Consider the following 14,182-nt stretch of genomic DNA (forward strand, 5'->3'; position numbering starts at 1 on the left):
ACAGGACTTCAAGGATTTATCTCCTGTCCCGTAAACAAGTTAAAAAAAGATATAAGGGGGTGAGGGAGGGATATAATTAAATAACTCACACCCTCGCCATGCACTGCTAATTCCACCCATATTACATCACTCATGACTTGTTCTGTGACATCACTGACACCATCACCGCAACATATCTGAGATGACATCATTGATGACAGCTCCGTGCATGGTGGGGGTGTGTTACAGTCACTTTAGGGCATGAGCTATAGTTTCTTGAGATAACTATAACTGGTGACTTCCAGTGGTTGTTTTGAGTTTAAAACATTACTTAACTATAACGTTACTTTAACCATACTGAGTTTGTGGTCAGTGACCACCCGTCATCCATGGCTGCTGGTGCAAATCTTGCTTTATTGATAATTTTTTACTTGACATACATATTGAACTATAGAAGATTTATAAGCATAGAATGTGATCAGTTTGTGCAGTCATGCATCAACTAAATGAAACTTAATATAAAGTGCTGAATGAAGAAGAATTCTACAAAATTTAAAGATGGTGAACTTTGAAACCACTTGTGGTTATTTCTGCGTTCATTTATGCATAAATAGACTCTGTATAAAGTAAAGGACCAATCCCACTTTACAGTTAGCAAGGCTGAGGAGGCTAAATTGTTATTAAAGTCTTCTAAAGTCACCAGTAATGCACAATTTTACTCCTACAACCATGCTGTGGTCACAACTGTAAACACAGTGAGCTAAAAGCATACCATCACAATGTAATAACTTTGGGGGCCTTCAGCTCGTTCCTGAAAAGTTTTGCAGTGATCTGTGAAGTGTAGGCCAAGAAAAAGGAGGGATCCAAAACATTGATTTCCCATGTTAACTCCCATAGGACATTTTGGGAAGTTATATAGAAAAAACAGCTTAATGGATTTACACCAAATTTGGCAGAAAGTTAGAACTTTACCCAGAGAGCAAGCTTTTTGGCTGTTGGCGTAAGTCAGTTCAGCTGCCTTTGAGAAATTCACAATTAAAAAGGTGTTTGGGATGCTCAAAAAGGGGGTTAAATTCATTGTAGTGAATGGCTGGTTTTGATGGTCACAAAAAAGAGCACGTTTAAAGGGTGACAATATATTATATTTACATTATAAACCATTTGTAGATGGTACCATGCTAATTTTAGGAATTGAGGTTTGTTCTAAGGGGATTTTACCCTGTGAGAAATGCTGATCATCTGCTGAGATTTGAAGAACCGTTTTTGAGACAAAACTGTTTTCTCTCATGATTTTCTCGTAGCGGTTATAGGAAAGTGTCCAGAAGCTAAAATGAGAGCATGTATTCTGTACAGTCACACCATTTTCCTCAGCCATGTGAGAGTAAAGTCTGACATTCTCAGTAAAACATGCACTTCCAAAAGCATCAGCCTCTCAGTTCTGTGCACCCAGTGTTCTAATGCAGCCTCCCAGAGTGTTCTAAAGAACAACTAGAGTGCTTAACAGTCTTATTTATGTCAAAGGTGTGGCAATCCTGAAGCTTTCTTTATTGCATCAAACTGCAAAAGTTAAAACATTTAATTTAGAAAGAAACAAAATGGGGGTTCAATATGTCATACAAATTATGGCTAGTGCAGTAGAAGGGACAATTAAGAAACATTTTAAATGAGTTCCTAAATATCTTCCTCATCTATTTATTTCAAACACCACAACATGCAGACTGCAACGTGCACCTTCAAACCAGACTGCCAGTTAACTACCTGGTGATCAACTGCAGCTTTACCACAGTGTTCTAATAATCAACTAGAATGCTACCATTCTGAATGTATGACAAAGGTGTGGCGCATCTTAACACCATCTAGATGGAATCAAAGTGGAAAATTGAAAGCATTTTCTATTGCGGATACTGCAGTAAATGAAGAAATTAGGGAGCTTCATAACAAAAAAGTGTCCCAAGATTGCGACCAGAGACAAAAGAGCCCAAATGCCACCCAAATGTAGACAAAGTATAGCGCAATAACAGAAGTGTGCAAAACGTATAATTTTTTATTTTTATTTGTTACAGTTGTATATATCGCAGACATGACCCGAAGAGTGCTTTACATGAGAACACATTCATTTAGGTTTTAGGCATGGGGAGATTAAGTGATTGCCTGGAATAACAGGATGTTGAGCCAGTGCTCAAACTCAACGCCAAAACTCGACAAAGTCAGCAGCTCTGGCCATAGTGCCACATCCTCTCCCCTAAGTGCAACAAATAATCAAGTGATCAACTGGATTTTTTTCTTTAAAGATTGCATATAATTAAAAGTTTTTTGTCGCTCTTTAAGAACTCAGAAAATGTGTCCTCTTTGTAGTTTTTTAGATCGCTCGCCTTCATTTCTATGGAAAAGACCCCCTCATTTTTATAATTTCCAAAGGGAATGCTATAGGTTTTACAGTTTTGATTCCATCAAGATAACTTCAGGTGTGCAACACTTTGTAATAAATACAGACTGTTAGCGATCTAGTTGTTCATTAGAACACTATGGGGAGGCAGATCTTAGGGGCACGGACTAGAACAATAGAGGGAAGGGAGGAGGAGGCAGAGGCAGCAAGTTGACCACGCTGGGCAGTCAGGAGTGGCAGTGGCAGCACAACAGACCATGGAGGGCAGGGGAAGGGGGCAGGGGGAGCAAACCAAACCATACAGGGCAGGCAAGAGAGGCTGTTGCAGCACTACGGACCATAGAGGGTAGAAAGGAGAGGCAGTAACAGTAAAACCATACATGCCACCAGACCTGATTCAGGCAGGAGACTCCCAATTTTTTTAAGCCCAAAAGGGATTTCTTTTAGCTGTCTCCCACCTAAAATATTCTTTTTGCAATGTAGGTTAATGGGAAAAAACAGTTCCCTCGATTTTCTTTTCAGAATTTTGGTGGCGTGTATGGAACAATGGACCATGAATGGCAGAATTAATGAGGTACGGACATGGGCTCGGACAATAGATGGCACAAGGGAGGTGGTAGGGGTACCAAAATGACCTTACAGGGTAAGCGCCAAGGGTTGTGGCAGCACAATACACCACACAGGGCAAGCAGGAGGGCAGTGCAGCACAACAGACCATAGAAAACAATAGGAAGGGGACAGGGCCATGCACATGGACAACCATGTGGCAGGAGGGAAAGCAAAAAGCCCATACAGGGGAGGCAGTTAGGGCAGTTGCAGCAAAGCAGACCATGGAGGGCAGGAGGAAGGGGTCAGGGGCATGCCAAGCGACCATGGAAGGCAGGAGGGAGATGATAAGGGCACACACATGGAAACGGAGGGCTGGGGCAAGATGGCAGGGTCAGAGCAGCAAGCTGACCATGCACACCATGTAGAACAACAGGGAGCCTATAAGGGCATACATACGAACAACATAGGGAAGGTGGGAGGGGGTCAGGGGCAGCAAGCTGACCACACATGGCAGGTGGGAGGAGCAGTGGCAACACAAAAGGCCATGCATGGCAGGCAGAAGGGTAAGTGGCAGCACAATGCCATGGTGGGTAAGAGGGAGGGGGCAGGGACATGCATAAAGGATCATGGAGGGCAGAAGGGAGTGTTAGAGGATGGACACAGAAAACAGTGCATGGGAAGAGGGTGAGGGGCTTCATAACAGACCACACAGGGTGGGCAGGTGGAGCATTTACAACACAGCAGAGCAGAAAGGGCAGAAGAGAATGGCTACAAAATGGACCATGGAGGACAGGAGGGAGGGAATAGGGGCATGGAACTCGGACAAGGGAAGGTAGGATGGTGGGGGCAGGGACAGGTGGCACCCATCTGACCAATTTAGGCAGGCAGGAGGGACAGTGGCAGCTCAACTTGAATACTCAGAGTAGATAGGAAGGGCAGTGGCAGCTCCATGGAAACATAGTGGGCAAAAGGTAGGGGCATGCACACCGACATCGGAAGGCGGAGGGAAGCAGGGTAGGGGCAGCAAGCTAAGCACTGAGGGTCAGCAGCAGGGTAGTGACAGGTGAATAAACTTGGGCAACGAAGGGCAGAATGCGGGAGCAGGGACAGCAAGCTAACTTAAGAGCAGTGGCAGCACATTGAACCATGCAGGGCAGGAGGAAGGGGGAAGGTGTATGGACTTGGACAAAAGAGGTCAGGAAGGAGGTGGGCATGGGCAGTAAGATAACAATGCACGCCAGACGGGAAGGGCAGTGGCAGAATAACTGCCAAACAGGGCTCAAATGTGAGGGCAGGGGCATGGAGTTGGACAATGGAGGGCAAGGAGGAGGGGGGCAGGTGCAGCAAGCTTTGGCAGGGACAGCACAATAGACAATGCCAAGCCAGGCTCTGCATCCAGCGCCTCCCTCAGTGCATTGCGATGGACATCTTACATTCGTTTTAAAAAAAACTAGAAATGTAATGAAAAAATCAAAGGATAAAGTGGTGTTATAGTTAGGAATTGCAAAAATATCTAATTTTAAATTTTTTAAAAATCCTTAGAAATTCAATGAAAAAACAAAGGTTAAATAGATTTTATAGTTAGATGAAAATGTTACCTTAAAATACCATTTGAAACTAACAAAACCTCTGAAATTCACAAGTTATAGTTATCTCAAGTAACTATAACTTGTGGCCTAGAGTAACTATTACTCTTGCCCCGCCATGAACAGTATTGTCAACAATTATGGCATTTCAGATGTGTTTTGGGATGTTATACATGGAGTCAATGGGTATTTCACGCACGACCACAAGCACAGGTTGGTTGCCTCTGGTGGAGTGGGGGGGGGGTGGCTGCCTCCAAATGGGTTAGCCACAGGGCCTGCCCAAGGGCGTGGGACTGTTACTAACACCTGGCTGTGCATGGCCAAAGGCTGTGTGCAGCGTGGGGTTGACTGTCTGTGGGGACTTTGCCGCAGGGCCTGGTTGCAGGCCGGCCCTGTAACCAACCCCTCGCTGCACACAGCCAAGCGCCGTGCTCGATGGGGGGTTGGCTTAAACTATGGAAATAAAAAATTACTTTACCTTAAAAAAAAAGCCCCTGAAATTCACTAAAAAAACTAAAGATTAAAGTAAGTAACATTATAGTTAGGTGTGATAAAAAGATCTGTTTCTGTTTTTAAAAAAGTCTTAGAAATTGACTGAAAAAACCCAATGTTTAAAGTAACGTTATAGCTAGCAGAGCTAGCGGTAACTTGTGTCCCTGCCATGCACTGCTTATGACCTTACATATTAAATCACTCATTACATGTTTTATGACATCATTGATGACATCACAGATGACATCCATCAGTGAGGGTGTCAGTTTGTTTTACAGTTTACATAGTGACTGGTAGAAACCATATTACTGTTTTTACCTAGTTTGTACAGCCTGGGTACGGGTGATGGGTGTAAGTGTTTACAAAACGCATGTGCTCATAATGCATTATAGGAGTGTAGAGGTAGTGAACACATTATACATGTTTGCATTGAAGATAACACTGTGTGCGTGAGACAGTTCACAACTTGTGTCCAGCATGTTCCACACATGTTTTAGGCTCTGCAGAAAACGTTTGAAACAGGTCAAAGATTCTACAGACAACATACTAAGGATTGTAGGCAGCTTTGAGTTATTAGACAGAATCATCTCAGCTTGACAATTTCTACATAACGTAGAAGACTGTGTGCACCAATAATTAAGCTGTGTACATGTGCTTGTTTTGCTTCAGATGACGGTTGTATAACCTTTAGCACCTTCAGAAGTTGCTTATTTTAAGTGAATAGTGCCTTTTTGCCAAGTGTTCTATAGAGTGTGCACTGTTTTTAGTAGATAAGTTTTAATACTCTGTATTATATTTCTCATGAGCGTTTTACTGTCTGCAAACAGTGTACGATAGGGTAAACTCTCTCCATAGAGTGAATACTGTTTACAGTCTCCACTTCGCTGTTCATTTCAACTTAATTTTTCAGTGTAGGTTCGGTGACTGGGAGGGGTATAAACTGTATATACACAGAACTGAGTTTATTTACACATAACTGATTTATGTTGGCCTAATCTTGCCTTTACCCCAAACAATTAAAGTTTTAGATACACGGCTACCACTGCACTAATTAGGAATTGTTCTTTGCACTCAGCACTTTATAAATTAATTTGGCACACTACATATACCACAATGCCACGGGGCAATGCAACAGGAAGTGATGTTGCCAAGCTGCTCATTTTAAAACCTGAGGTTGTAACTGTGAAAATTACCCGTGATAAAGGTCTACGTGAGACCGAAACGCGTAGGGTATTTGTCTGAACCCTTTCAAACATGATCCTATGGATTGTACAATAAAAAATCTACTTAACTATATGCGTGAGTGTGGCCAGACTTCTTTGAAGTGACTGGGGAAAATGGTCAAAATGTATCGTCCTTGACATAAACATGCAATAAACTTTGTTTGTATCAACTACGGAGTCTGTGCCCGTGTTTGACCCTGCGTGGTCTTGCCTTGGGATCTTGGTTTTATATATATATCAAAAGAAACATTCCACTCCATCAAAGAAGAAGAGGCACGTACTCGAGGTAGGTAGGAATAGGGCTCATTTATTGTGGTTTAGGTCCCTCTCGACCCCACATTAGCTGAGATACGCGTTTCGGCTACGCAGCAGCCTTTATCAATCTATTTGGCGCCATCAGACTTCCAGGTTAAATAACCCTTCCCCACACCCATATATGAATAGGCATCGAAGACAGACTGTGTTGTTGTGACCAAATGCTGGTTGCAGCTATTTGACTGGTGTCATTTAAACAGAAATCGTCACTGGTGAACCATAATAATTGCATGATAAATGAACTGACAAATGCAACACAATTATAAATATAAATAGCAGCATAATGCATTATCTGAATGTTTCACCTTCAATTCAGACATAAGGTGCCTACTGTTATATGCCTTGAAAAGATATGACAATATCTCTCCTGACTAAAATAAAAGCATGTCATGATGACTGTCCGGGGTATTTTGGTTGTTTAACATCATAGCGCCAGCTCTCTATTTAAAAAAACAAAATGCCCGTTTTGTATTGAATCAAGAAATGATTTAAAATATGCATGCAATGAATAAAGCCGCTCTGCCTAAGTTAATTACAATTCTATATTGAGACATCATATCCTCAGATTTCAAAAAGGAAAAATCTTTTGGCTGGCATAGCAGAAACAACTACGGAGTCTGTGCCCGTGTTTGACCTGGCGTGATCTTGCCTTGGGTTCTTGCTGGATTTATCGATGGCTTTCAACACTTTCTGACAGGAGCTCCTGGAAAGGGTATACATTCTAAAGCTCTTTAATGGCTTTGCTCCTTTGTAAGCAACAGAACACAGACTATACTTTTTCCTCAAACCCAAAACCCATTAAGTATGATGTCCCACAGGTAGCTTCATTGAGTCCTACCCTCTTTAATGTCTATGTGTCCTCGCTGGGTAAGGTCCTCAAAAAATGGGGAATCAGTATCTGCTCTTATGCAGACGACACACAATTGTTGATTGCTCTTGATGGACACGAAGATACGAGGATCAGACTAACCAGCTGCCTCTCTGAAATGGCGGCCTGGATGTCTGACCACTGTCTGAAACTGAGTGCAGACAAGTAAGATATTCTACTCTTTGGAGGACCACATTTCGTCTGGAACGCAACCTGATGGCCCTCATCACTAGGTAACTCACCTGCACCCAAACAGGTTGCAAAAAACCTAGGCATTCTTGTTGACAATACACAAACCATGATAGACCATGTCCGTGCACTTTGTGGGAAAAGCTTTGGGACACTAAAATTGCTAAAAAAGACTGTTTCTATGGATCCCTTCAGAGTGTAGGAAACCATCATCCAAGCCTTGCTCATAAGCAAATTGGACTACGGGAATTCACTCTTTGTGGGCATGGCGGACTACCTCTTCACTCGATTCTAGATGGTCCAGAATGCGGCTGCCAAGCTGGTGTGCAACAAGAACAAGTACAGCTCGGCATCAGTATGCAAGAGGATGCTCCATTGGCTTCCATACGTGATAAAGGGCTAAATTTAAACTGTTAGATCATGCACACAAAGTCTTACACCATCTGGGCCCCAGAATTCTTCAAGATAGAGTTGAATTCTACATACCCACACGGAACTTGAGGTCATGCCTCCAGGCACAGACAAAAACTAAACGCATCAAGAAGACCAGGGCAGGGGGTCACTCCTTTTCACACCTAGCAGCAACTCACTGGAATGAACTACCACTAGAACTTCAGTTTACCGACGACTACCTGGCATTCATGAAGAAATTAAAAACACATCTGTTCCCTAATGTCTGACTAGTAACCTAGAGACCCCCTCGCAGTACCTCAACCTCACTTAAGGTGTGCTCTCCTTAGCGCCGTGATATCCATAAGGATCAATGTTGCAATGTGTAAATAAATAAATACAACTCAACTCTACAGTACTCCACTCTATGCCAATCCACTCCTCTGTACGCCACAACATGCCACTCTACCTATGCCACTCTACTCTGTGCCACTACACTCTACACCACTCTACTTTATGCATCTCTACTCTACGCCACTCCATGCCAATCTACACCACGCCACTCCAGTCTACTCCCCACCACTCCACGTCACCCTGTGCCACTCTTCTTTACACCACTCTACTCTAGGCCACATACTCCATGCCACTCTACTCCACTTCACTCTACTCCACACCACTCCACATATTGCCACTCTACACCACTCTTTGCTCCTCCAGTCTACTACATGCCACTCCACATCACTCTACACACCTCCACTCTACTCCATGCCACCCACTCTGCCACTCTACTTAATGCGAGTCTACTCGACTCCACCCTACTCTATGACACTCTATGCTACTCCACTCTTCGCCACTACTCTCTACACGACTATATGCACATACACTCTACTACATGCCGCTCTACTCCACGCCACTCTACTTTACATTTCTCTACTCTATGCCACTCTATTCCATGCCACTATACTCCACTCCACGCCACTCTATTCCATGCCACTCTGCCACTCCATTCTGTGCCAATCTGCTCTGTCACTCTACGCCACTCTACTCTACACCACTCCACTCTACACAGCGCCACTCTATGCCACTCCACTCTACTCTACTCTGTTCCACGCCACTGTGTGCCACTCTACTCTACACCACTCTACTGTAGCCCACCTTCTCTATGCCACTCCTCTCCACTCCACAGAATGCCACTCTATGGTACTCAACACCACTCTATGCACCGCCACTCTATGCCACTCCACACCACTCTATGCCACTCTCCTCACCTCACCTCCACTCTACTCCACACCATTCTAGTCCACCAAACTCTGCCACTCCACTCTAAGCCACTGTACTCCAATTCACCCAACTCTTTGCCCCTGTACTCTGCGACATTCCATGCCATGCCACTCCACCCTGTCACTCTACTCTATGCCACTCTACGTCTCTCCACTTCATGCCACGCCTCACTACGTCACCCCACTCTACGCAATTCCACTCTGTCACTCCACGCCACTCCACCCCACATAGTGCCACTCTATGGCACGCTACACTACTCCAGTCTAGTCACTCAATAGTGGCATATACGCCCAATTTGACTGGCAGTTCTGCTCCCTCACAAAAACCCATCTGCCACCACAGGTATGCAATGAACATATCTCTCAAAAGAAGCAAGGGGCGAACATTTTAAAGCAGTCTGCAAATTAATCAGTCATTCTGAATAGGCCAGTGCGTGTTTCGTGATGTCTATCACTTCATCAGGCCTAATACAAATTACCAGACAGTGATCCTACAGCAGAAGAACATAACAAGAAAATCAGTTACCCACATTATAGTATATGCACAATAACATGTATTTCATGCGTTTGCTGAGGATTATATCCACCTATACAAAAATACTAATGTACAGAGAGAACACTCAAAAGAAACATCAAGTATAAATACTATATACATCAGTAACAATAGTACTAGTAGCCAAATCGAAAATTCTCATACGTACAAGTAAGAAAAGCAACCAAAAGGGAAGAGCTCAGCATTTAAACAAGGCACTGTAAAGCATAATTATAACATAGGTTTCTTAATACATAAAAAAATGTATTCAAACACGCTTAAAGAATTATTTCATTTCTATGAAGCCACAATTATATCATAAGTAAAAAAATATATACAGCTCAAATGCATGTTGTAGACCAAGTCATCATTCATGTAATGGGTCACATTCATATACAACTCAACTAAGCACTGAAATTAATGAATGTGATTCCCCCGGTTCTCAAAGCTCATAACAGAACCGATGTGGTAGCATAGGTTCCCTACGTTTACTATTTTACTTGCTGTTTTTAATTTGGTTGTAGTCTGTGCACTAAATGACAAATGAAGAAATAAGTCCACTTAAAAACGTTTCTAGATTAAGTAACTCATTTTAAGTTCCAGTAAGCTGTAATATGTATTCATTTTGTTAAAGTTCCTGTTTTGGTGGTGGGCAGACTGTAAAATTGTAGGTAAAGGTTGTTGTTGTTGGGAAGATCTGCAAGTTGTGGTTCAAAGATGTATTGAATAAACTCATTTGAGCAATGAAATGTAAGCCCTGTGAGTCTGATCCAAAAAAGATACAATACCAGGAAGATTAATTTAAACACTTGTATCAGGTGAAATCAGTCAGATATTTGCTTCTTAACAGATTTAATGCAATATTTTTGTCAACTACCTTTGGTGAAGCCTGAATATGTAAGCCAGTGCAGCTTCTGCTTTAAGTTGGTGTGTTAGGTATCTCTGGCCTCGTTGTTACTTTGACTTGTTAAACATGTTTACTCTCTTGTTTTTAGGTGCGTGAAGGTATCATCCTTTGGACACCTGTCCCATTTCACCAAAGAACACAAGGTTTGTATTTGCAAGTAATGAATATATGTGTCCACTTCTGGGGATGTAACATATACATTCAGATCCAAGCTTCATAAGCTTTCATATCGACAATAATAAAGAGAACAAATATTGTCACCAGCTTTGCAAACTTTCCACGCAAAAGGATTAGCCTATACTTTGGCATATCTATTTCTATTTTTGATCAAGGCATTTTATTTTTAATCAATTTTTTATTGATTAATAAGAGCAGCTACAATGATTTTAGGACTGGCTACACACATAGGTTGAACTATCTCCCTACCCTCCAGGAACTCAGGACCATCTTGTGAGGCTTTAAAACAATATGATATTCTGCCCACTAACCCCCAATTAAAAAAATCAGTACCACAATTACGAATTGAATTCCATTTCGAAAAGTTGCTTCTATGCCATTTCCAATTATTTAATTGATCAGTGTGCATCAACATGTTTTTATCAACCCTCTAGAAGAGATCAACTTGTATGCATTTCAGGGAATATTGTGGAAAGCCTTCTGCACAGCATAAATAGATACATATTGACTTCAAACTCTAAACAGATATTCACCACTCACTGAAATGTTATGGCCTAACTGATCTCTGATATCGTAATCATACAATCTGCTAAGCTCTCAATTAACAATAAGTGCATCTTCAGCTGTGATCGGTGATATGGATTCACAGACCTCTTTGGTATTCATTACAGCTCTAGAGAGGATTTAGATTCGGAGGTGTCTTGTGTGGTAAATCCCCTCAGAAAAAGATAAACCGACCCACATCTGTGCTTATTTCATAGTAGCACAGGTCAGACCACTCTTCGAAGAACTATTGACTCCCTGGCGTTATTGTACCAAAATATTGAGTTTTTAATATTGATATGCACTGTATCGTCAAGGTAAGTAGATGTGGATTTAGAGTAGTATATCTATACTTACCCGTGCATGCTTACCGTGACGTTTTAGTGATAGTCGATATTTTAGTGTTGATAGATGTATAGGCAGATACATCTGTCCCCAATATATTGACAAAGATCCCTTCCCTTGGTTCCTGGTTGCTACCTTCCTACTGCTATCCTTCCATAGCTTGCTGAACATTTTTGTAAGTGTTATTCCTGTAGCCTAATGACCATCTAGAACCCATAGATTGTGCATCGGCTCCATTCAAGCATAACCATGATTGACTTTCTTTGACCCTCCCTATGATTTTTACCTGTGTGTGATCGACATTCTGTGAGTCCACTGAGGGTGCTTCATGTTTTTGATGTTAACTAGCAGAACAAAGAATATGCTTGCTAATGATGGGCGGTACTCCGAAAGTGAATCTCCGCTAATAGAGGCTGGTGGCTATTGCCCCTTTAACCACTTATGAAGAGACTTGACTGCAGCGGAAATTATAGTTCACCTTTAACCCTGAAATAACGATCTACTGACCATCTCCTTGTGACATGGGTCCAGTCGCATAGCTGGAGTCTTTCACGTCCGGCCGTCCTCCGTTGTGGATTTAGTTTGTTGTGTGTTTAGGGTTGAGTTTGGTGTGCTTGGAGGCTGTGTGCAATATAGAAGTTGTCCTTTATCAGGGCAAATTGTTTGCATCAAAAGAAAGCGGTTTCCGGCACAATATACGACCAGACGTCCACCATCTTTTTAAACCCATTGAAGCAGTAACTGGCCTCCCACCGAATTGTCTATGGTGTCGCCTACTTCTAACAGGCACCACCAGTGTTCTGTTGACTTCATTAACAGGACACTGGGATTTGACACTGGATGCCCTAAGAGCTGTAATTGTTCTGTGGGTGTAAATTATAGTTCTCTCTTATTTGTTGGGTTTTCGAGTATGAAACCATTTTTGTGGTCTGGCATTTTTAGAAAATTAACTCATCGCAGTCGTAGCTTGACTACTTGGTACCGCTACCCTGACAAAGTTGAGTGTACATTTGGGATAAACATGGTTGTACGAATCAAATACAATAATATTAAGAGAAGCTGTATGGGTGGAAAGTTCTGGACTTACGGCGCTACAGTTGTTAGGGCCCAATTTTATATGTGGCACAATCCTCGTAAATGGCTACACCCAAGAGCCATTGAAAAGGTAAGGTTAGGAAACGGTGGAGGGTGATGCCTTCTTAATTGGTCCACGTCAGTGGATAATCAACATCAAGAGCATTGCTCAGAATGAAATTACTTGTGTTGTTTTTATTTCTGACAGACAAAACAGGTATAAATTGTGAGAGGAAAAGCAACAAGCCGACACGTGTTTCGCCCTAGTGGCCCATTGGCCTTGGGCTTTTTCAAGGCTAGAGTGATTAGAAAACCAAGAATAAGTTGAATACAAAATGGGTGAGAAAAGTGAGAGAGAAAGAGAGAAAGAAAGAGTGTGGCAGATTTACCAAGAGTGTTAGTTTGGGGAAAAGGGAGAACGGGAAATTAGTCAAGGGAAAACAGATGGTGATAAGGGAAGAGGAAATCGACAATGCAAGGCAAGAGATAGAAAGAGGGAGAGAGAGGGAAGAAGAATGCGAGGGGAAAGAGAGAGACGATAAGAAAGACATGATGGTTCAAGGAAGAAAGAAAAGATCAAACATAAGGCTTATTAGCGGCGACATTCTGTTTTAACATAAAACAAAGTATGAAAGGCGAATAAATAAATAATCGGCACAATATTAATACAAATGTCTTATTGAGTGCATTGTCACATTGCTAATATGGTAGAATCATAGCATTCTTCTTCCCTCTCTCTCCCTCTTTCTATCTCTTGCCTTGCATTGTCGATTTCCTCTTCCCTTATCACCATCTGTTTTCCCTTGACTAATTTCCCGTTCTCCCTTTTCCCCAAACTAACACTCTTGGTAAATCTGCCACACTCTTTCTTTCTCTCTTTCTCTCTCACTTTTCTCACCCATTTTGTATTCAACTTATTCTTGGTTTTCTAATCACTCTAGCCTTGAAAAAGCCCAAGGCCAATGGGCCACTAGGGCGAAACACGTGTCGGCTTGTTGCTTTTCCTCTCACAATTTATACCTGTTTTGTCTGTCAGAAATAAAAACAACACAAGTAATTTCATTCTGAGCAATGCTCTTGATGTTGATTATCCACTGACGTGGACCAATTAAGAAGGCATCACCCTCCACCGTTTCCTAACCCTACAATAATATTAAGACCTTGAGATGGAAGTGATTAGAAAAAGTTGCCACAGCAAATACTCCTTAAAAACCACTGGCTGCCAAAGATGCATTGATTATTCATGTTGGTTGCTGGTTTTTATCATGAGGGCAAGCTTGATGTGCTGCTCCAGTCAGAGTTCAGGTCCTGGACCTTGCATTGTTGAGGACAGGCCTAGGACTCTGG

At 42.2% G+C, this 14,182-nt stretch overlaps 1 protein-coding gene across 11 annotated transcripts in view; it reads left to right on the top strand.

Moving 5' to 3' along the window:
* The window catches only part of LOC146867905 (uncharacterized), a 1,103,481-nt gene that overhangs the window by 642,688 nt on the left and 446,611 nt on the right, over positions 1-14,182 (top strand). For all 11 annotated transcript variants that reach the window (XM_085608614.1, XM_085608620.1, XM_085608616.1 and 8 more), the window contains one exon: positions 10,785-10,839. In XM_085608614.1, the coding sequence (XP_085464740.1) occupies positions 10,785-10,839 (55 nt within the window). The remainder of the gene's footprint in view (positions 1-10,784; positions 10,840-14,182) is intronic.

Source organism: Triturus cristatus, chromosome 1_2, assembly GCF_964204655.1.
Source record: "Triturus cristatus chromosome 1_2, aTriCri1.1, whole genome shotgun sequence".
Lineage (NCBI taxonomy): Eukaryota > Metazoa > Chordata > Amphibia > Caudata > Salamandridae > Triturus > Triturus cristatus.